This window comes from Fundulus heteroclitus, chromosome 21 (assembly GCF_011125445.2).
Source record: "Fundulus heteroclitus isolate FHET01 chromosome 21, MU-UCD_Fhet_4.1, whole genome shotgun sequence".
Lineage (NCBI taxonomy): Eukaryota > Metazoa > Chordata > Actinopteri > Cyprinodontiformes > Fundulidae > Fundulus > Fundulus heteroclitus.
In genome coordinates, this window is record NC_046381.1 from 9,303,442 (window position 1) to 9,328,439 (window position 24,998).

Below are 24,998 nucleotides of genomic sequence, written 5' to 3' on the forward strand. Positions count from 1 at the left end.
GGCTGGCCACCGTGGGTTCATCCAAAACGCTGGTTGTGGCCGTGAGCCTTCAAATTCCAGGGACAAAAGAGATTTAGGGGGGAAAAAATGGGGAAAAACCCCAGCTTCACTGTTTCTGTGGTTCGCTCTGTTGGGATTGTTTTCACTGCTTTGTAGCATTTATGATACCTATTTCAATTCTCTACTAACAACCCGAGATTTAACAGCAAACAACGATTCTACAGTATGAACTTTACCACTCGAGCACAATGCCGTCCCATTCTGTATGTACTAATTCAACTAAATATGATTTGATCTCATTCAATCCATTAGAATAAATTAGGGTGAAGCAAGGGAATGACCATCTGTGACTGAATGAGAATGCCTATTAAATTAAAACAAGTTGTGTTATAATTTCAGTCCAACAAGGCTAAGTGAAGGAGGAATAATTTGACATGCAATAGATGTGCTTAGAATCGCTCAAGAGGGCAAAATTATCAAGCGACCTCCTCTGATGCAAAAAAAAAACTTGTTTCATTGTTAAAATACTTTTTAGAATAAATGACAATCATAATCTATTAATAATGGGAGAACATCTTGTGGCAAACCTGAATCGTAGACATTAAATTGCAGGCTTTTTGACAGTATTTAGGTCTTCAGAAATGTTAGTGGAGATGTGAAAAACAAACTAAGTGGAGTCAAAACCTACTAACTTTATTCACAGCAGTTCTATTCCCAATCAGTAAAGTCCCTGCTGACTAAACAGTAGCTCTCTACCAGAGACATGGCAGCAGGAGAAGAGTCTATCAGAAGTCTGATTCAAACATAACTTTCACCTGGATTATAAAAAGGCAAACACTAAATAATCTGCTTCTGGATCTCACCCAAAATCTGCTCTGTTACATCTCACATTAAAAACTCCACTTACATGTGGGCAGAAGGTGCAAACACAGTAGAAAGTATAAATTTAGTAAAAATATATATGTTACTGTGAACTGGGTCTCACTTTTAGATGACAAATAAGACTCTGGAGTGAGTCTTTTTGAAGTGGATATGTGGAGATGATCGACGGAGATGACGGAGGATCCCAGTTTCTTTATTTTCAATATTGCTCACTGTGCTAAAAACCACAAAAAACAGTGGAGTTGTTTATCTACATGTTTTCCACGTCTAACTCATTCTGTCCTCACCCTTTCCATTAAAGTTAAGCCTTAGCAGTACATGACCGAGTGTCAAAAAAAGAGTTGTCAACTCATCCTTACCTTTCACACTTGTAAATAAAACATTTTGCACCCATGTACGTAAAACCATGACATTTCAGACACATGGTCATACAAAAGCACAGTTACATTTAGCTACTATCTTAAAGCTTCATATTGCACTCTTTTCCCATTTATTTGGATTCTGGTCTACGTTTGGGTCAACTGACTCATAATTTGGCAGACTATGACCCCCCGTTAAACCAGCATGACAAAACATCTCTGATCTGTGAACATGAAAGTGAAAGGGAAAGAATTATAATGTAGTTTCACAGTATGAACGCTGTAAAACGGACAGACGTTTATGGCTACAACGACTCTTTTTTTTCCTCTCAGAAAGATCTGGGTTGGCAAAATGACATCCAAATTTGTAACAGTTCCATCTTTCCTTGAAGTTTGTCGTGACTCTATATAATTTACAAAGTGTAGTCGCCAGGGGCGGTTCTAGACAGGGGCCAACAGGGGCCCATGCCCCTGTAGAACTGGTCCTGGCCCCTGTTATGGCCCCTGTACTAAAGACATAACATTAAATGCACTTCTAATAATTACTTGCAATGGCAAAGAAACCATAACTGGTTGGTCACTTTGACCAATTTTATTTTTTACCTATACAGTTTTACTCTAAGAAGGATATAAAAATTAAGATGTTTCACATATAGCTTTTGCAGAGCCACAAGTGCCTCACTTAATATTATTACACAGTTAAATATTGCCATTTTATTGTTCAATTTTTTTGTTCTATGCCCCTGTGAAAAAACACTGGCCCCACCTTGGCCCCCCTGGTAAATTTGGTCTAGAACCGCCACTGGTAGTCGCTGTGTTTTAGTTTCATTGGTGAAGATCACAGCTTTTAATTTCACGTTTGATGTGTCCGCCTCCCACTCTCCCTTGTTACTGCTAGGCGTCAGTAGTCATGTTTTAGACTTTAATTAATTAAAGGCGTCCTAGGTCTCATAGATAACGTTTTCCTTAAGCGACTTCCTCTTGCAGATATTATTTATTGAAGTCATATAGTAGACGATGAACAGAATATAGGTCCTTGTTTATCAAAGCCGGTACGAAAATCCCCCCCCCCCCAGGGTAAATACAAATTGTTGGTTGGTTGTGTTTTTGAATTGGACTTTTTCATGGCAGAAAAAGTAAAAATAAACAATAGATGGGGTAGTGTAGCTAGGATCCTTTTCATTCCTCAAAACAAACTGAGAAATGTACACATGCTGTAGGTTTGAGTGGCAGCGGCAAACATTGGAAGAATGTCTGATATTCTCAGAGAATGTAATGAGTGAAGGGACACAGCAGGTTTCTCTCGGCAGACAGAGGTTGAGTCAGAGGCCCGGCCCGTTGAGCTCACCTCTTAAAGGAGCAGCAATCAGCTGAGGCAGAAGCGATCCAGCCTGACATGTCTAACTAGTGTGGAAACATTTGGCTCTTCCCCCAGGAGCCCACCCTTTGGTGCTGTAATGAGAAGAGCGATTTCCCTAATTTGTATCGCGCCGATTCGGAGCGCAGCGAGCGACACCACTGAGCGTCTTCATCACGACGACAGGCGCCCCCCCTTTGATTGGCACTGACACGCCGTCTCATTACCGCAGGTGAGTGGGATGCCGACCTTCGCGAGGAAGCCTGAGTGCTGTTTTGTGTTTCCTGTGGACGAGTACAGAGGAACAATGCGCTCACCTCACCATCAGAACTTAGCTCTGTGATGCGATGCGCTGCCTGGCTTTCTGCTCACAGCAAATGAGCTGGGATATGCTTATTAATATGAAAGCACTCCAGTAAAGCAGCTCCTTGAATTGCCTTTGAGCGAGTCGTGGAGGAGAGGAGCAGACGGATGACTTTGTTCTGCCTGTTTCCGTCGCGGATTAGATATACGAGCGTTTGATGCAGCTAGTTTTACAAGTATGTTAATCACACTTTGCTTGTTACGAAATCAGGCAGAAGTAGAGAAAAAGGAAAAAGCAGCAGAAACTCAGCCTCACATCCATCGACAAATACCTCCGAATGTTTTGTCTGTGCGCGTCGAACACACTTAAATCCGAATTTATAAAAATCAAACAGGATTTTCTTCTCGTCTGCCGTCATATTTCTAGACCTCCAGCATGACCCAACCTAGTTTTGCCTCTGTGAAGTCAGCTAGAATTGTGTGCACTCTGTCACAAAAGATAACTTTCCCCCCTTGTTTAGTTTCATTGGGAATTTGTTTTTACTGCATGTTTGCGGGCATAAATCATTCTGACAAATAACCAGTTACACTGGTGCCTGTGTTTACGGAGTCTGCCACGAGATGCTGCTCAGTTTTATTTAAGCAACTGCTCCAACTCTACAGCACAACCCCATTACAGTGATAGTTATTCATCACAGTCTGAGAGGGCTGCCCTCTTAAAGCTTGCGGTGGACGAGCTGCTTCCCTGCTGTCAACATCAAATATTACAGAACCGGCTTTGATAAACATGATTGGAACATGTGATCAAAAGGCCTGTTTTTAACTGGTTGTTGGGTTCCTTTCTATTGATTAGAGTTTTCCCACAGAGCTTTATCAAAATAATGATATTTTTTTTTTTTTAGCTTTGCGTTTGTAACAGGCCCCCTTTTACACCGACGCCACGAAGATAATCCAGTGCAACAAACTGTCTTCTGAAGGCAGCGAATTATCTAATAAAGTCCAGCTGTAAGTAATTTAATATCCCTATAGATTCAGTGTTTCTGTGACGGCCTTAGAGGTTCATTAGAGAACATTATTGAACAATCTCCATCAAAGACAAAGGAACACAGCAGAGTGGTCACGGATAAAATCATTGAGAGGAACAGAAAGCGTATAGACAACTGAAACCCTGCAAAGACATGACCCTCGTGTTCTCACTAACACTAAAAACCTTTGTTACCTTTTTACTGAAAGGTCCTTTATAAATAAACTTGCCTTGCCTCCACCTAAACCTACAGGCTGAGCGTTAATCGCCGGCTGTAGAGATCACAGCTCATGGGATCTCATGTGGGAAGATCTGTTAACAGGACAGCTTTTAGGCGCCCACTCCTCAAATCTTGTCTTTAATTAAGAAAGATATATCTGAATTTATTTTTTTTACTGGTTAAGAGAAATTCTTTTTATGCAATGTATTATGAGTTAAAATATGTAATTTGATGATAACAATTGACTAACTGATTGTACAGTCCAGGCTTTTCTTTGTAGGAATAAGCAGCAAACTGGAGACGACTTTTTTCTGCCAATGGCACGACGAGGAGCGATGACCATTCACATAAGAAAATATCAATTACCTGAGATGTAGCCATTTATGTCAAAGAAAACGGAGAAAAGTCCCTCAATGAAACCTTGTTTCCTCCAGAGGATTGGGCACGAACTTCAAGCGGGTGTTTAGTCGCATGGATGACCAGTGGGGCTTCTCATTGGGAAAAAACAGTTGGGGGCGGGGCTTACAGTTCAAACTAAACACTTTGTGCAGGATCAGTGGTGGTTCCTTTAAGAAGGCAATGAAGAAAACTAACAGTCCAGATCACATTGACTCCACTGTGAAACACGATGGCGTCAGCATCATGCTGGGTGGATGCTTTTCTTTAGGGGCTGCAGGGAAGCTGGTCAGAGTTGATGGAAAGATGCATAGAGCTGAATGCATGAGGATCCAGTTAGGAGCTGCACAAGACTTGAGACAAGGATGGAGATTCACCTCCAAACAGGACAACCACGCTAAACATTCGGCCTGCACTACAACAGATGGGTTTGGATCAAATCATATCCGTGTCTCAGAAAGATCCAGACCTAAATCCAACTAAGAATCTTGTCAATATGCAGAAATTTATGTTTGCCAAGTTCGTGGGTACAAACAAGGAATTTGACTTCAGACTCCAATGCTGGCATTGTGTCAAAAAAAAAGGCAGACAATGATAACAGTGTTCCTACAGCATAAGGCAAGTGAAATTCAAGACTTTTTAATGCCACTTGAAATAAAAAGTTAAGACCAACTTCACGATAAACAAGATAAACCTGGTTGCGACAACTTCACCCAAATGTTTATTTTCACATAAACCATTACTTTCTGGCCCAGTAGACATGTTTAATAAATTTTTAAAACATTCCATATAGGAAGAAAGCTAAAAAACACAAATTACAGATATATTTTTTAACAACTACTGAACTGAATTCACAAACTTTGTTTTGTTCCTTACTAAAATAAACTATAAATCAGTTTTAAAAACCACAACATAACCAGTGCCAACTCTTTTTCATAGCTATGGTCCGACCACAACAGTTTTTATTGGTTCCGCTATCGTGATGGAACCAATAATGGTTACATTGAGCCGTTCGGTAAATTTAAAAAATTATAATTGTGTCAATTATTTTACTGTTTGGTAAGGATTACAAAAATAAAATCCTATTTATGAGCTGGTAACAATTTTAAGACCTAAGAAAGACTGATTTAAGACATTTCAATGCCAATTAAGGCCTTAGTTTTATATTACAGAATTCAATGCCTTTTAGGACTTTTTAAGGATCCGCAGGAACCCTGGTAAACCCTCATTTTATTTAACTTTGAAGCCTGATTATTGCCTGCTTCCTCCAAGCTCGAAGCTACAAACTACTAACATGCAGGTTCATTCCCCCAGCTTACATCGGCCATTCTGCGATACAAACAGCCTTATTAGCTGGTCATTAGCTGCCTCATTACATTTAAACACAGACATTGACTGGGCTCCTCCCAGTACCTCATCATTGCGCCTGGCTGCTGTCTCGCCTCTGATCTGATGCTAATTAGAAAGCAGCGTGTAAATGCTGTAAAGCACGCTCGCTCCGGAGGTTGTGAAATGAGCTGACTGCTCCCTGGCGACAGCGCAGCACTGTATTATATGTGTGATTAATCAGGCCTGCAGCCCCGGAGCGGCTGAGGAGGGGCGGGGGTGGGGGGGGCACCAGGGCAGAGGCCAGAGCCGCGGTTGTCTGACAGAGGTGCTGTGCCAGCAGGCCTCATTCAGCGGAGCTGTGATGAACTCAGACAGGGGAGAGTGAAGGAGCGCCTCATGGCCAGAGGGCCCCGGACACAGTCAAGACATTTAGCTTCACCCGTGACTTGTGTCACTTTCTCTCCACGGAGGTCCCTTCAATGCATCCCCTTCAGAAAGAAGGACGTGCGAACGGGCATTCTGTCAGTCCGCGCGCTTAAAAAAAGATCTGCCACAAAGGCATTTCTCCACAACATATTTTTTTCTCCCCCCCCCCCCTTATTTCTTCTGGCTGAAGAATTTCATCAGGATGTTGGGTTCAGAGTCTCTGCTAAAGCTTGTTCTCCGCTGACAGAGAGGTGTTCGTTATGGAGTTCTGACACTCTTGACGACGTGTTTGTCGATCAGTTCATCAGATCGCGGGAGCCTCCGGGTTGGTCCCTCGTGGACAAGAACGAAGATGTGTTGACGTGCGAGTCAGACTAGCCTGCCGGGCCCATTATCGTCCATTGCTGACGGATACATTGAAGGGCTCGGTGGGTAGATGCGGGTTTATTAAAAGCTCTGCCCACAGCGATGGCTGTTGTTATTTATGCATGTTTGTGTCCATTAGGCTTCTAGCTCCACATTTCCTCACTAAGGCCATCTGCCCATCCATTTCCCCACATGATAGCCGCATTCCCTGCACTTTGTGCTGCACTGGCATTATTGTAATCGGCATCCTAAAAACACACCGCTTTACAATTTTTTACATTAGTGCTGCTCTCTCATCTAAGATTCATGAGTGACAGTTTTCCCATCCATCCCTCAATCTAATGGCATAAAAGAGACAATGTTTTAAACATTAAAATGAAAACCATTTACAACTATGATCAAAAGAGAACACTTGGGCATTAAAGTTTAAAAGGTAAGGATAAGTACAGCCATGTGGATGGACAGATGAGGTGGAAAAGAGGTAAAAAAAAAAAAAAGAAGTGAAGTACGGTGCACTCTTATGCACAGGAAAGAGGCATAAAGTGCCTCTGGTCTGCACTGCAAAACGCTGACCTGTAATTAATATGGTTATACCTTAAGGCAATTTCAGGATGGTTGCTTTTTGGGATACAAATCCCTCAAGGTTTCTTACCTGCTGTAAAGCACTGTGTAAAAAAAGTTCCCATCTCAGATAGTAAACATAGACGTCCCAGTCTAAGCAGCATTCCTTGTGTCTGGGACTAAGTTTTAAAGCTCTCTGAATCTTCAAGTAAAATAAAAAATAAAACAGATTTGCAACTCAAGTGTTTTTTTTTTGTTGTTGTTTTTTATCTGACCCCATAGACTCCCTCATACGGCTGTGTTCCTGCTGATGCCCGCCCGCGCCGTCTCTCACCTTGCAGGTTCTGGAGGGGGAGCGTCATGATTCCCCCCGCAGCGGCAGCAGCCACCAGGCTCTGGATGTTGGCCGTGGGCAGGGACAGCACCAGGCCCTGCTGCCCGCCGAGGTGTCCGCCCGTGTTGAATGGGATGAGGATGGGCTGGTTCATGCCTGGCGCCGCCCCGGACATCACGCCGCCCACTGCGTTGGCCAGCTGCTGGGCCACCAGGAGAGACTGGAGAGGGCACACAGACAGACTCGCCACGATTGGTCGGCCAGGCAAAGAGGAATTTCTTTGGAACTTGCAAAAATACATGGCATGCACTGCAAAAACGGATCTAAAAATAAGTAAAATGTTCTTAACATTAGTGTATTTGTCCTTAATTTGAGCAGGTAAATAAGATTTTTTGCCAATGGAATGAGTTTTTTCACCCCTAAAATAAGATAATTAGACATCCTGCACTTGAAATAAGATGATGGAGATGAGTTGTTCCTATTTTAAGTGCAAAATTCTTATTCCATTGGCAAATCATCTTATTTACCTGCTCAAATTAAGGTCAAATACACAAATTTTAAGAACATTTTACTTATTTCTAGTTCCGTTTTTGCAGTGTGTGTGGCAAGTCATTACATGTCAAGCAGCTATCACATATATATTCTTTTTAATGGTCATAAAAACTATATGTTTTGTTACATTACATCCAGAATCTCTGGTTTTTCTAAAGCTTTGATCTGTCGACACAGATTTTGGCCTCTTAAAATAATATATAAGAACAGTTTTCTATTTTTCTTTGTCTTTAAAGTGCAGAGGGGATGCCATTTCTTGCGTGCTAGAGAAAAACGGTGTACAACATAGTTCTCTTTAATTCTTAAAAACAGAGAAAAAATTATTGCAGCAATACAGGTAAATAGCGCAGTTTAGGGTCAGTACTGGGGAACATCAGTGTTGGTGAGCAGATCCCCGCCTTGGCTGTGAGATTTCCCAAAGACTGCCAATATTTCCAATTCCAGCAGGTTTCAAGACTAAAAGGGGTTAAAATCCCAAATTGATAAAACTGAGCAACATTTCTATGACATGTTTCGCCTTCCTGTTATCTGCTGAAGTCTTGCTCTCTGATTTAAAGTAGCAGCATACACAAACAGCTGACATGTTTTTGTAGAGAATACGGTTTTCTTTAAAAAAAAAATCCTCTTACAACTTTAGTGCTTCTTCTGATTTTATTCATAAACATAAACACCTCCTAAAAATGGTTAACTCTGAGGGTTCTTCCCAAAGTAACAGTTTCTATGCGCTGATGGCATTCACTGATACAAATAAAAATATAATTTATGAGTTTATTGGTCATTTTTGTTTGTAAACACAATAAAAAGAACCTAATTTCAAACAAATCGCACAGATATTTTTTGAACTAACACAACTGAAGTTGTCCTTGGGCCTTTTTAGATGCTAATATAGTCAAATATTGTCTTACAATTTAGCCAAATACACAGAGTCATGGAGTATCATAACCTAATTTAGCATGTTTTGGGGGATTTTTATTCCCAAAGTGACCTATAACATAATGAAAACTGAAAATACAGAAAATATAAAATATATAAAAAAACTCTAGACCAATGAAATCTGATTCCATCGTAAATTTGCACGACTTCCTATGAGCAATGAGCATTTTATATGCTCCTCAGCAATGGAACAGTCCAGAAACAGTAACTTTGCCTGAAAGATGAATTTGCATGGTATTTGTGCATTCACATACACACTAGACTTCATCTTGTACCGCTCTGACTTCCACCGTTTGTGTCCGAACCAAAAACGGTTAGAGCCAATCACGTTGCAGTATTGTTGTTTATGGCGGGAGGACGCACGCGTAGCTGCTGCTGTTGTGAATCCATGATTTCAGCTTTAAAAGAAGAACAGCAAGAAGTGCCTGACTAGCTCAGCTTATTGTGGTTTTGTCATGACGTCTCCTTCTTATGTTTTAATTTACCGTGATTGGCTAAAAGCAAACTTTGGTAGGCGGGCACTAGGTGTCGCTTCGCCCAATCAGCTCAGAGAGTTCTGTTGAATGTCCCTCCTTTCCCCAAACGGATTCAATGGGAGCAGAACCAGATTGATAATGTGCAGAACGGAGAGGGCTGCACATTATCTGGCTGGCCAGGTTACAGAGACAGCTGACTCTTTTAAATCAGTACTGGAAACATTTCTGTGTATCACAGCTTTCCCATAAAGGCCAACGATTGCTTTACTGTTTTATTAGCCTTTCATTAACTTATATTTGGTCATTTTAAAGTTTGTTCCTTCATATGCAATTATTTCTCATGTTTTTATTCTTTTATGCAATGTTTTTATTTCTTTTTGGCATATTTGGTGCTTATACATTTTTTTTTCATTTCTGACAAGTTGTTTGAATGACGATGAATGGTGAAAACCAAATAAACTTTTCTGGCCTTTATTTTGTCTTCCCTTTTTTTCACAACGTCCTCGTAATATAATATAAATTACATGCATTTTGCAATTCCACTAACACCTGAGCAATTATATGAACTTAACTAATGAATTACAGTTATAACTGGGCAGTATTGTACATCTGCAAATGCTCACTCAGAATTTTAGAAAGTTTTTAGGTTTTTCAGAGTAGTTGAAGAATACTTGTTTAGAGTTGAATTCTGCCCTACTTGGTTTTACAGATCCAACCAAGTGGGGTAGAATTTAATCTTTATACTGTTAATTTTAATCTAATGAAAATGTTATTAAATGCATATGCAAAAAGAGTGGTGTACAGAAGATTGACATGTGATCTTAGGTAATTTTTTTCCCTTCAAGACTGGCTTAAAGAGACCAATCCACCAGACTTGACTGCACCAAGTGCAATGTAAAAATATAAAATGCTTAAGTGAGACAAATAAAGAAGCTGTTATATGGGTGAATGCGTTTTGATGGATGCACGTATCAGCAGTCGAACGTTGTGAAATGCTGTTTCAGGTCAGAACTCCATCTTTGTAAGAAAGCTAGGAGTTGATCTTTTATAGAGACTGGGTGAAAAATCAGTTTCCCCCTGAACAAATCACTGCTAACATTGAATAATGTGCTTGAAATGGGCAGCAGCACTTTGCTCTTTTGGGGAGGGTTACAACATCGGTCTTTGCCCATCTTGACTTTGTTCGTTTATGTTAAAGGGAGATTGTTGCAGGAATACTCAGAGGGTACTGATGTGTTATCAGGAGAATCTCTCTTAGATGCTTTTCAGTAAAAACTCACTTGAAATGTCCCCTCAAAACCAACAGGTTGACATATATATATATATATATATATATATATATATATGCGCTTTAAACTGCTGGTTAAAATCTACAGAACGACACAGGGATGATAAATTTAAGTCAATCCAATGCAACCTTTTTGAAATTACGTCAGCATTTGTTCATGTCAGATGGATTCGTACAGGCAACATGAGACAGGAGAGGCCGACGATATTGCAAAGTTCAACAAAACTCCCGGCGTAAACACGGAATTGAATTGCCTGAAATAAAATAATAAAAGCATTATGTCAGCTTGTATCGCGTTCACAGTAAAGCAGGCTGCCGCAGACGTTGGAGGACACGCCTGGTTGCACTGCGCACGCCAAAGTTCACAAGCCTTTAACTCCAATTGTCAGCTATCTGCTTTGTTTTTGCATGGTGGTTCTGCAGCTTGTGCAGGATGCCGAGCAGGCTGGCTGGTGAGAAGAGTCCACTCCGCTCTTAGGACCGGGTGCACCTAGGTGACAGACATGTCACAGTGATAGGTTTGCACGTTTCAGAGTGCTTGCACCTACTCCAGCATGCACGCGATCACAAACAGATCCCAGGCCGCGAAAAAACAAATGAAAACTTGTATGCTGTTACAAAGAGAGGTTGAGGGCTGCTGACAGGATTGCTCAGAAACACCGTAAAGCATTCCTCCTCCTCAACATTTGCTTTGATATACAACACCAGTGCATAACAAATGGCAATCTGAAGCATCTGAGAGCATTCATAATGGCTTTTGCCATTAACTTTAAAAGATGAATTAATAATTCGGGCGCTCAGAGAATCCTCAAAGGGACAGAAACACAGACGATACGTTCTTTTAGCGGGGAGTGACACATTTGTAATCTCGCTTTTTTTTTTTTGACTGAATTTAATCTCAAATACACGCAGCGCCCAATCAAAGGGGTTTCTCAAACATTTCATCTGTGAATCAAACAAAATGAGATTGCCCAGCTTGACAGTAAAGACAGCCTCGGATAGAAAGGGAATAACATTAAAAGACAATCCGACAATTACGAGATGCAGCGCTGATTTATTTATCATTACAGACAGCTTTAGGGAAGCCGGGAGCTGCCAGGAGAAAGCACCGCAGAAATCTCTGGTGTTTAGGTGGTGATCGTGAGGTGAGATGACTGCTAATACGCTCATCAGGATCCGACAAGAGAACAAATTCAGGTAGAACTGAAATATCTCAATTTGAATCCAAACGCATCCCTAAACCCAAATGTTTATACCTGTTAAACTTGTTTTTTTTGCGTTGTAACATTTAGAAACTTTAATGCATTTTATGGGTAGTTTACCTCATAGACCAGGGGTCGGCAACTTTACGATCCAAAGAGCCATTTTTGCCCTCAGTCCAGCTAAATAAAACGTATTTGTTTCATTTAGTAATTGCTACATGACCTTTTGAGAAAAGACAACTTATCATTTTTTGTTATCTACTATAGCAATTTACGGTGATTCTTAAAGAAAGCACTTTCCCCGACCTTATTTTTTGGGTTTGGAAATAAAAATTGCAAGAGGAGATTGGAGACATTTCCTTCAATGTGATGTTGATATTTGTGGGGGGAAAAAAGCAAATACTTTCTTACATAATGACAAGAAAAATAGAGTATATATTACTGGTACAATCAGTCGTTCTGGTATGAAAATTAGATGCAATTACTTCATGGAAAAATCGAAAAACTGCTAAAACCTGCATTTGTTGCTATGTACAGTCATATATGTCAAGCCATCAGTTTTAGCCAAAGTTATAAAGGTCCAAAGAGCCACTTGCGGCTCTGGAGCAGCAGGTTGCCGATCCGTGTTGGCAACCAATATAGTACTGAATTGGTAGTTAAGGGAGATTTAGTTTTCTTTTTTTTCTTTTTCATAAAGCTGAAAGGTGTGGCCTTTATGTGTATTAAGCCATCTTAATACATAGAAAACACATTGATAAAATTACAACTTCAATTGTTTTAAGGCATGTCTCTATTACATTATTAATTTAGAGCCACAAATTTCTGCGTACTCTTCTGAACAACATAGCTCAAACCCCGTCTGATTGGATGAAGAGCATCTGTCGACTAGTCTGACATTTTTGCAAACTTTAATGGGATTTCCTTCACAGTTGTCCTGTTTTTAGCTCCATCCATTGGATTTTTAGTTTATCAGACTAAAACACCTCATAAAACAAGTTTGTAGAGTCCCCTACATCAGCGGCCCTCAAACTGGGGTCCATGGACCTCCGGGGGTCCGCAAACCACGGGTTGGGGGTCCATGAAAGGCATGTTGTCGGGCCTGAGGAGGCACTGCTGAGGATGCATCGGGTTTGAGCTAACTAACACTATGGAAAATATTTCACTCTGTCCACTTCATCAAGTGAGGTAAAAGCCTAATCAGCTACAATTTGGAAGAGTTTGGCTTTATCGAGAAAGAATATCTAATAAAACCTCCACCAAATCTCTAATATTAAGTGTATATATATATATATATATATATATATATATATATTTATTATATATATAATATATAATAAATAAATATATATATATATATATATTTATTATATATAATATATAATAAATAAATAAATATATATATATATATTTTATATATATATCTATATATATATATATATATATATATATATATATATATATATATATATATATATATATATATATAAATACTATCAGTATAAGGAATCTAAAGGGGTTCTTGGAAAAAATGCACCGCTGCTAAGGGGTTCCTGGTGATGAAAAGTTTGAGATTCCCTGCCCTGCATGGCTCTTGAAAAAGTGGAAACAGGACTCCTTATGGGTTTCTTTCAATAATGGGTTTATTCTTCTTCTATAAAGGGCGAGGTTAGTTGAGTGCCTGACTTATAGCTGTCCTCTCTGGATTCTCCCACATGAGCTGCGACTCTCCACGGCTCCTCCAGAGTTACGATGGGCCACACAGTGCATAATCACAATTTTATGATGATCTGTCGCATTAAACCCCATTAAAATACATTGAAGCTTCTAGTTGTGACGTGACAAAATGTGAGACAGTTCATTGGGTATGAATATCTTTGGAAAGCAATGCATCTCAGTTCGCTCACTGAGTTAAGAACCCAAAGCATCACTTATCCAGATTTAGAAGCAATCCACCTTCTGGCTTATGGCCTTAAAACCCTTTACCGTCTCTGTAGGTGCTGCTGGAAAGCTGCTGTACAGCGTTTGGAAGACCTGACAGCTAAGTGTTGAGAAGTGGTCTCCTAGGAGCCCCACAGACACACGGACAGGGTAAGTGTTGAGCCCTGGAAGAGGAAGCAGCCCCACTCTGGACTGGATGTTCTACCCTGTCTCTCTGCTCATCAGGGGGGAATAGGCCCCTCCATCTGCTTGGCAGCTGTGGCACTGAGAAATTGCCCATAATCACACAGATAGCAGACTTTTGTCATCCCGACTGCAATTGGGAAACAGAAAGAAGGTAGATTCATGTTGGGTAAACTACCATCAGATAATGGTTGTTCGAACAATATCCGGCTCTGGGGCGAGAATCTATCACAACATATTGATCCTGAAGCGGGAGAATTGGGTACGGCATACGGAGCGCTTTTGTTTCTGAAAAGTGTTAGCTTCACAGACTGTACTGACAGCATTAATATATTAGACGGTGACTGTCGAGAGCCGCCTGCTGAGGCTCACACTGTAAGTGCTCTTTTGCTTCTGCTGCTCTGCCTCTTGACTTTTTTCGTATCTTAAAAAACTAAAACGCCGTCTTTTACCAGGCTCACGTAATCAGAAAACTTAAAGAGAAAACGTGGTCTTTAAGTGGGGGATTTCTCAACAATTAAACCTCCCTAGCTAAGCTCACCAGCTCTCGTGTTGTCTCATCTTTCCTCTTTTTTTTTTTTTGGGTCCTGATGAGGACTGATTGCCGCTGAGCAACGCTGAAAGCATGGAGAATGGCCTTATTAAACAGCGTGAAGGAAACATGAGATGCCCTGTGTGCGTCGACTGGTGACATGGAGCAACACTAACGAGATAGATGTTCATTAAGCATCGCCGGGGCACCAGGCCAATAAATCCAATCGGATAGGACAATGCCTGATTGAGCTATTAACAAGGCTGCGGGCTCGGGCTCTTTGCTCCCTGCTTGTTGTGACAGAGCCTGTATTGTCAGCTTGTTAGTGCCGCAGCTCAATTACATTTGAAGATGATGTATGGTGACTAAATATTTTAACATTTCGCACCGTAGCATTCACTCAGGGGCGTTTGTGTGTTCCACGCACAACAGGCACTGAGAGAACATGCATAAAATGAGCCTCTTAGGAAGCTTCACCCATTCAACCTGCAGGCGTTCTCTAATAATTGCTCTGAAAGGTGTAGATGTTACTCAACATAACTTCGATAGAAAGTTTCAACAACAACAAAAAAAAAAATGCGTGTGTGTTCGGCCTCTGTTGGCGTTTGCGCTCTGCACCCGTTTCTGTAGTTGATGATTGAGGAGACAGATGTCCCAACAAAACAACAAAAAGCTTGGATGCAATATTGCCAAAAGTATTTGCTCAACCCTTTAAATCATTGAATTCAGGAGTTCCTTTCACTTCCATGGCCACATCTGTATAAACCAAACAACTGGGCATGCAAACTGCTTCTAAAAAACATCTGGGAAAAGATCTTAGCGGATTCTAGACTGGTACTATAACAGGAAGCCACCTGTCCTGTCCAGGCCAGTCACAAAGTTTCATCACTGCTAAATATTTTTGCTGTCAACTGTTAAACAGAAGTAATAATTTTTGGACCAATAGAGGAGAGATCAAAAGTTAGCACACAGCTTCAGTCGCTTCAGCTAAAAACCACTGATCAGGCCCGAAACCTGGGAGTAGTAATGGACTCAGACCTGAACCTTCAAAAGCATCTAAAGACAGTGACAAGGTCGGCTTTCTATCACCTGAGGAACATTTCCAGGATTAAAGGACTGATGTCTCAGCAGGATCTGGAAAAACTAATCCATGCGTTTATATTTAGTAGAATCGATTACTGCAATGGTGTTTTCACAGGTCTGCCTAAAAAGTGGACCAGACAGCTGCAGCTGATCCAGAACGCTGCTGCCCGCGTCCTCACTAAGACTAAGAAAGTAGAGCACATCACCCCAGTTCTAAAGTCCTTACACTGGCTCCCTGTATCTCAGAGAATAGACTTTAAAATCCTTCTTTTAGTCTATAAATCCCTGAATAGCTTAGCACCTAAATACATCACAGACTTGTTATCAGCGTATAAACCCTCCAGACCACTCAGGTCTTCTGGCTCCAGCCTGCTCTACATACCTAGAACCAGAACTAAACACAGAGAAGCAGCATTTAGTTCCTATGCTCCACTTATCTGGAACAAACTTCCAGAAAACTGTAAAAGTGCGGAAAGCCTGAGTTCCTTTAAATCAAGATTAAAAACACATTTGTATAAAATTGCCTTTGAATGTTCAAGTTAAACTGTTTTACTGTTTTTAAATGTTCTTTTTTTTGTTTCTACATTATATCCCTACATGCTTTTAATCCTATATTTTAATCATGTAAAGCACTTTGCATTGTCTCTGTACTGAATTGTGCTATATAAATAAATTTGCCTTGCCTTGCCTTGCCTTACTGCCATTATAACAAAGTGGAAGAAGCAAATAAGAACAATAAGAACTGGAACACCTTGCACAACTATAGAGTGTCTGTCAGTGCACACCGAGGCAAAAGTGTTCGCTCTCTGCAGGGTCAGTAGCTGCAGACCTCCATGTTTCATGTGGCTTTCAGATTAGTACTGTGAGGGAAGAGCTTCATGCAAAGGTTTTCTCTGGCTGCATGCTGCTGCATCCAAGCCTCGCATCTCCAAGGACAATGCAGAGTGATGAACGCAGTGGTGTAGAGCATGCCACCATTCAACTCAAGAGCAGTGGAGACATGTTCTCTGGATTGACGAGCCCTGGCTCCCTGTCTGACAACCTAACGGATGAGTCTAGGTTTGACAGTTTTCAAGAGAGCATCCCTTGCCTGATTGACCTGAGACACGTATAGTTTGCTGCAGAAGGGTTATGGGTGTGTTTTTCAGGAGTTGGACTCTGCTCCTTAGATCCAGTGAAAGGAGCTCCTAATGCTCCAGGACACCAGGACATGTTGGAGAATTTTATGTTTTTAACTCAGTGGAAATGGAGTCCCCATCCAGACCAGATAGAATGAGAAACTGCTGAGACTCTGAGCTCGGCCTTCTTGTCCAACATCACCTGCTGACAATCCAGGTGTGCTTGGTGAAGACTGGTCCAGCATTCCCATAAACACAGTCCTGAAGCTTCAGGTGTGACGAGGAACCTCCTCCAGTAGGGGCCAATGTTTTCCCATTCATTAAGAATGGGATGTCACTCAAATTCATGCATGAATCATGGGTAAATACTTTTGGAAATATACTGTCCTCATCTGTAATGATACAGAATAGGACAGATTAGGACACATCAGCCACACTAATAACTTAAAACCAACATAAAATCATCAAAAAGATAATCTGTGTGTGAACACCTGGAAGAGTAGCTACCACCGTAACAGCAGCTAACTAGGATTTGAATAAAGTCATTAACTCCATGCTACTGGCTGCTCTTCTTTTTGCAGACAACTTTTTAACTTGTGTTACTTTAAAATGAACTTAATCAGACTAAACTGCGTTATAGTCAGGGTAGAACTGGATTATGTGTAACTGGATGTGAGTCTGACTATATGAATGTAGACTAATCAGTTGAAAATTATTAAAACCCAGTGGTTATTTGTTCATCTGAATTGAATTAAAGAAAAATAACTAAAAGGTAAAAATAAAATAAAAAGAATATGAGTTAACGAACAGGGACCCACTATTGAACTAGAGCTCAGCATAAAACTGCAGAAAAATAAGTCAGTAATCTTTTTGTTGCATCCCCAAGAAATTACAAAACTCAGAGGTAATAAACCAGGTGCTGATCTGTTGCAAGACTCCTTTTTTAAATAAAGCTAAACATTTTTAACACATGCAGGAGGATTGCTTGAGCTTATGTTTGCACTTTGTGTGCATTGCTAATTTTGTAAATACAAGTAAATGTATTATTTCAGAAATGTGCAAGTTTTCACAAACTTTCTAAATTTACAATCTAGCAACCAGTTTTAATGTGTTATCTAATCGTTTGTATTCTATTACTTAATCGCTTATAGGAGGGATTTCAACATATAGTATATTTGAGCATATCCGAATAACAGTCTACCTGAAAAAAAGTCAATGCTGCACATGGTGTTGAGCGACTGAAATGTTCATTCTCAATAAATCAAATGAATCTATAGATAAACACAATCTTAGTTTAAACAAATTCATATTTAGGTTTAGGATATTTTGAAATGAAACACTTTCAAATGTAAAAATCACCAATACTCAACAAGTAAAGCTTCCCCCTTCAGTAAGGGTTATTCTGATCAGGAGTTAGTAAACTGTAACTAATTAAGGTTTAAATTAAGTTATTTAAAGGCTTTCAATCATTCAGAAGATAAATTGAAATCTGAGTTGTGTTGTTTCTTCTTTCTTTTTTAAGGCAAATTAACCTGGCCAGCCGGACTGATAATGTGCAGCACTCTAGTTAGCCGATCATGGTATGAAATTAAAACGTTTGCAGCCGGCGTCATGAGAAACCACAAGGTAAGCTGGTCAAGGGACATTTTGTTGTTCTTCTTTCAAAGATGAAATCATGGATTCTGACAGAACAGAGGTGATAGCAGCGTCTACGCGGGCGTCCTCCAGCGCTGCCATGTTTATGTTGGTTCGCCTGTGGGCTCAGCCGGTCTTGCTTTCATCACAGCTGATATGTCCCGCCTTAAACCATAATACTGCAACGTGATTGGCCCAAACGGTTGAAGCCAAAGCGGTACATGTTGGATTCTTGTGTGTTTGTGAATTGAGAATTCACCTTGCAGGGCAAAGGTTAACTGCAAGATTGGAAACAAGTTAACACTTAATGAGCTGCAGAAGGACATGTAATGGTGGAGTTTATGGTAACATTACATTAACAACATCAGAGGCTGTTCCTGCTTAAAATATGTTCTCATAATTTTCAAAAGAAAACGGAAAAATGATTTTATGTAAAGAAAATTCAAAACATCATCTGGTAAAAGAAGAGCTATTTTGAGTTTTCTTGTTCAAAGATATTTGATGCTTTGCTTTTGTGCTCACAAGATACAGTTAAGACCAACGTTATTCATACTCCTGTCAGATTAAGATTTAAAGTATGAATTTAACAACCATGTTTCTTCTGACTGGAAATGTTATTAAGGTTTTGGAGCTGCCCAGCCAGAGAGTCCAGACTTGAATCTGACAGAGAACTTGTGGAGGGAGTAAAAGATTAGGGTGATGGGAAGGAGGCTTTCCTGCATCAAATACCTGGAGCTCATCATCCCAGTGAAAACATGCAAAAAGCTGGTCAGCAATCATAATCAGTGCCAAGAAATAACGGCAAGACATTTTTTTCCCCTGATCTGAAGGGTATAGATAATGCAAAATGTAAATAATTGATCAATTGGTCCTCATTTTACATCATTTCATTATCTTTTTAGACAAAGTTATCCCATTTCATGTCAGACACAAGGTGTTTGGATTGAATGAAAATAATTTTTAATATAAATATGCCAGGAGTATGAATAATTTAGAGTTTAACTGGATGCTGATGCGATGATCAGGTATCTGAAACCCAATTTGAAACAGTAATTTATAATTGTATCACATTACGAACAGGCATATTTACTAGCAAGCTTTGAGCGAGGCTCGTTTGTCAGATTAAAAGGACTTTATGAAAACAACAAACTTAAACATACATTTCATGAAGCCCACATTTCTGTATTTAAAATGTTTTCTTATTGGTCAGATGTAGCATTTTAATTCTTAAATGTTGCGTTTTCATTTGTTGTAAGCAAATAATAATCACAATTAACAGAAATAAAGGCTGGAAAACAAAAGTATGTGTGGAATTTATCTGTATAATATACTTAACAGTATTTCAATTTATTTAACATGACTTTATATGAAAGAAACCTGCATAAACTGTGTTATTTTTTTTATTTTATTTTTTCACAAAGTAAGTAAACTTTATTTATATTTTCAAAAATAAATATCAGAAAGTGAATTTATTAGTGTAAAATTACCAAACAGTAACATCAGTAACAGCTTACAAGGAAAGCATCAAAAATACATAAATTTAACTAACTGCTTGTCTAAATAAAAGTGTGTTCAGCTGCTTTTTTTTTTTTTTCCCTGTGTTATAAAGCTCTAGGAGTGGGAACTCCATCTAAAGCTGGCCACATTTATTGTTTTCTAATCTGAACTGTGACCTGCAAAATAAAACTGATCTAAAACAGAAATATGCATTCATCTAAGTGTTTATCTAGGTAAATACACTTATTTATTTATGTTTAATGGCAACAAATCCTATTAACTGGTTAGTAAAACCAAGATGTTCTTTTATCTGTGCGTTTTGTTTGTTTTTTTTTACGCTCCCACTCACCTGCGGGCCCATCGGGTACCCAGGGTGAGACTGTCCCAGCTGACTCTGCTCAGACGGACTGCTGCTGGCGTCAGACTGAACTGATCCGTCACGAACTCCTGAAAGAGAGGCGGGGCACAGAGCGTTGCAGAAAAAAGCCCAAATTAGAGCGTAAACAAAGATTCAACCTGTGATCAGCGCAGACTTCATAAGCAGATAAACACAGAGCACACACACCGAGCTGTGATATTACAGCGCTGAGTAGAGAGGGCGGCAGGGAGAGGGGGGGGAGGAATTTGTACTTAAGTGCTTTATCAATAACCACTGTAGCACTGAATAAATTACCAACCAGCAGAGAGACCCATTGATGGTGGATGATGCATACTGGCGGGTCCCCGATGGCCTAGATTACCGCAGAGAGATAGAGCTCCACCGCAAACGCTGGGGCCATATTATTCAGCCATTTACATCGCTGAGTATCACTCATCTAAGCCCACTCCCCCCCCCCCCTCTGCTGTGAGCCCGCAGCTATGAGACACAATTAGACCTGTTTGCTATGAGGGCAGAGTGGAGCTGAGCAGACAGGGACATGATAATAAGCTTGCTGATGGCTGCAGGGAAAATAAAGGCCACAGATGATTGGTTATCATAGCAATCTCTATCTCACGTAATCTCTCAGCAGTGCATCCAGCGCGGGCTGCTCTAAAAGGTCCGAGAGGCTGATTTGACCCTTAAACTTCTACCTGCATGATATCAGCATCTCGTGATACCTCGCCGTAGACACGCTGGACTGTCGGAGGGGGTTTCCCCCCCCCCCGCAGTCCACAGGAATTTGACGCGGAAGCCCCGCATCTGATGACTGTGGGAAAAACAAGACACCCCACGCTGTAATATTTAGGCTGGATGAGTGAATTTCACGTGTTGTGTTTATCCAAACCCATAAAATAATATGAATAGACTAGAATAGAATAGCACAATTGATGTGCAATTCTATTTAATACACTGTGCAATAATCCTGAAAGAAGTGACTTCTGCTGCTATTACACCTGAATATATGTCAATGTATATAAGTCACCGTGAATGTACATAAGACATTCCTTTGCCTTATTTCTATTTTTATATTTTTATTTTCTTATCTACTTCTTCTATCTACGAGGACACACTGTATATACCTGATGCACCTTGTCCTACTTGGACACCTTCTTCTTCTGATTACTGAGCCGATGTGACATGTGAATTTCTCCAATGTGAGATCAATAAAGCCTATCATTATTTCTTATTTCTCCAACATTATGATCCTTTCATTGATTTTAATGAAATTCATAATTAAAAAAAATGCTAATTGAGCATAAAATGTGTGTCGTGATTCAAGCCAAAATAAAATCGGTTTGATGTGAAGCTACAGCCTTTTTCAAACAGGCTTCTGGTCTGTTTTTATTAATCCCCCTGCTTTCTTCTCTCCTGGTTCTTTTCACAAACACAATGCAGGTCTTCCCCACCAAGCGCCTGATGGCCCTGGACATGGTCGTGGCTTTTTCAGCTTGCTTAGTCCTCGTCTGTATCCAGGCTCTAAAAACATGTTCGAATTGCAGACACCTTTGAGATGTGGAGCTCCCTTTTTCACCATAATGATTCCAGTGCTAAACTGGCGCTAGTATTTGCTTATTGCTAGTTCTTCATGTTTCCACAACGACTCCAGCACCAATGAACCAACCAAACTAGAAGTGGACCCATTAAAACCGGCAGCAACCAATCAAACCGTTCTGAGCTCCACGTTTGAAGTTAGACTGTGTTTATGATCTGCTTAATTTAAACCCAAACGCATAAAAACACTTTAAACATTAATAAAACATTGGGCTCTCGTCTTCCCCTCGCTTATTTTTAAAATCATTCATCGTTACAGGGGTACAAATAAACCTTGCTGAATCTTGCTTGATGTGTAACTTTGGCCTCTCAGCGCTGTTGTTGGAGATATCAGCTGATTGAGACTTATTAAAACAGAATTAATAAATTAAGGTAGAGATATCAGAGCCATCTGCGATAGACTGGCGACCTGTCCAGGGTGTACCCCGCCTCCATTGACAGCTAGAGATAGGAACCAGCACCCTCTCACAACCCCACTAGTGATAGACGAGTTAGAAAATGGATGGATGGATATCAGAGCATCATATCTTAGTAGCTGCTATTTTTCCAGGTGTTTGAAAAACATAAACAATGTGATTTTTGTCATTTTTGTTCAATTCTGTTTGTGCATTGCCATTTATCAGTAAAACCTACATTAAAACATGGAGGATCCAACATCTACTGGATGAGACATTTATACTGATGCGATGACACGGATCCAAATCGAGTCTTGGATTGTGGAAAAGCACCGTTTTTTTCCCCCACTTTTACAGAATCTGTTAAAAACAGGCTTTAGCACCAGCTCTGGTTCAGCACTGGAACCACTTTGGTGGAGAAAAGCCCTTGAAGACGTCAATAAAAGTCAATATGAGGAGGGCTTTTCACCTTTCACTCTCCAACCACATTTCCACATTACTTACACTAGAGAGGTACTGATCAGGGATTTATGACCAATTTAGGTAGTTTAATCTGCCACTTCTGATTTTAGCAAATGTGCATTTTTTCTTTGAGAACATTAATTAAACAGTGAGGAAAATGATGTGTCTACCCTTCCTGCTGTAAAACCATCTTTTTCATCCTATTTTAGCAAATAACTAAGTTGGCATTAATATTCATGTAAACATCCGTCTTCATGTGTCTTTCCTGCTTCAAGACCCCAAAAAACATTTGACCTTCTCTGACCCTTTGAAGGTCATTCTGTGACGGGCAATAATTTGTTGCACCACTCAGGATTCTGTCAGGATTTCTCTAATAAATGCTTTTAATTATCATATCAACACAAGTTTTCTTTAACCATTTAATGTGATGACCTCATTGACAACTGTAGATGTCCTCCACCGCCCATTAGATAAACAACATCTAATTCCTTTTAACCAACACTGTTTTCAATCTTACTTTTATCAATTAATGTAACAACAAGGACTAATGACTATTTCTTCTTGGCAAACAAAGCTAGATTGGAGATGTCAAATTTTGACTGTATGAGCACATACAAAGAGGAATATATTATGTGTATGATTGGTAAATTAGCAACAGTTGTTTCCTTTTTCGACCAAGCTTATAGTTTAGAGTGGCTCATGTTACCCTGAGCTACCTCTATAGTTATGCTGCTATAGGTTAGGCTGCCTGGAGACACATCAGGGACTATTTTTCTCACTCTGCTGAGTTTTCCTACTGGTTCTCCAATTTGCATTGCTTGATTGTTATTTCATCTTTTACCTTTTTTGTTCTCTATTTTTCTTCTTCAAAGTAGTTACACCTGGATCTGTGTTCTGTTAGCTGTGACATCATCTAGTTCTGGTTCTGCTGGAGGTTTTTCCTCCCTGTTAAAGGGGAGATTTCCTCTCCACTGTCGCTTCATGCATGCTCAGTATGAAGGTTTGCTGCAAAACCATCAACAATGCAGACGACTGTCCACTGTGGCTCTACGCTCTTTCAAGAGGAGTGAATGCTGCTTGTCAAATCCATGCAATCTGCTGGATTTCCTTAGATAGGAAACTTTTTTGTTATGTGATTGAATTTGACTTTGGAAAGTACCTTGAGATGACATGTATCATGATCATGAATTGACGCTATATAAATAAAATTTAATTGAATTGTAAATTTTCCCATCTCAGGTATGTTTTTTTTTCTTATTTAAATTTTAAATGTAGAATGTATGTGTCCATTAACACAGTATTTTAAGCAGAGCTTTAAACTGTAAAATTCTCAACTAAATATAGTCCCACTCTGATCTGACCATAATCAGGACCAGAATCAGTTTGATGTGATTTAGCAGCTAAACTCTCAGGGCATTTTCACACCTATAGTTTCAGTTTACGCTGGTCTGAATCGATTGATGGGTGGCTAACTCGTAACATTTTACAAACTCCAAGCTAACCACTACCTGTCACTACAAACCAGGCGAAAACATTCAACCTGTTGATTGGTCAGATGTGTTCGGAGTGAAGAACCAGGTGTGAAAACATTGTTCAGAGCTCGTCCAAAATATGGAGAATTTGTATCAGATCATATTTTCTGGGAACTCTTTCATGCAAAATTATTGGAGAAGTATATTGAATATTTTGAGAAGATGTCTAGAAAGTTGCATTTGACTTTATGCTTTATGAAAAAGCTGCAAAGCCTTTGTTTACGTGTTTTTCCCCCCCCTTTTACTCCACCAAATCCCGTAATGCAATGCCAGGGTTAGGCTCAAGGTTGCAGCTTTGCTCTGGTAGTGGTGTTGGGTCAAGATAGGATACACATTCACACTATTGAAGAACCACTCTAAAGTTTATTTGGAACCGTACCGAGACCAGCTCCTCCAAACGGTTCTGGTACGATTGTTTTGGTCCGCATCCTAAAGCAACTACAACAAAAACAACCCATAGTTGTCCTTCTCCCGTTGCTGCACAGTTTTCCCTCACTAACCGAAAGAGACATTTTTGACAAAACTGTCTCGAAGTATTTGTTGTTGTGAAAAACATGGACAGTCCTGATGTAGGAAAGTGAAGGTGCATCAAAATAAAATAAATCCTAACGTGAATCTATATTATTTTCAGCAGCTGTTCTAA

General features: G+C 39.9%; 1 protein-coding gene across 2 annotated transcripts in view; it reads right to left on the reverse strand.

Moving 5' to 3' along the window:
• Positions 1–24,998, reverse strand: part of pou6f2 (POU class 6 homeobox 2) — a 115,529-nt gene that overhangs the window by 81,677 nt on the left and 8,854 nt on the right. For both annotated transcript variants that reach the window (XM_036125387.1, XM_036125388.1), the window contains 2 exons: positions 20,344–20,441; positions 7,558–7,777 (listed from right to left, as the gene is read on the reverse strand). In XM_036125387.1, the coding sequence (XP_035981280.1) occupies positions 7,558–7,777; positions 20,344–20,441 (318 nt within the window). The remainder of the gene's footprint in view (positions 1–7,557; positions 7,778–20,343; positions 20,442–24,998) is intronic.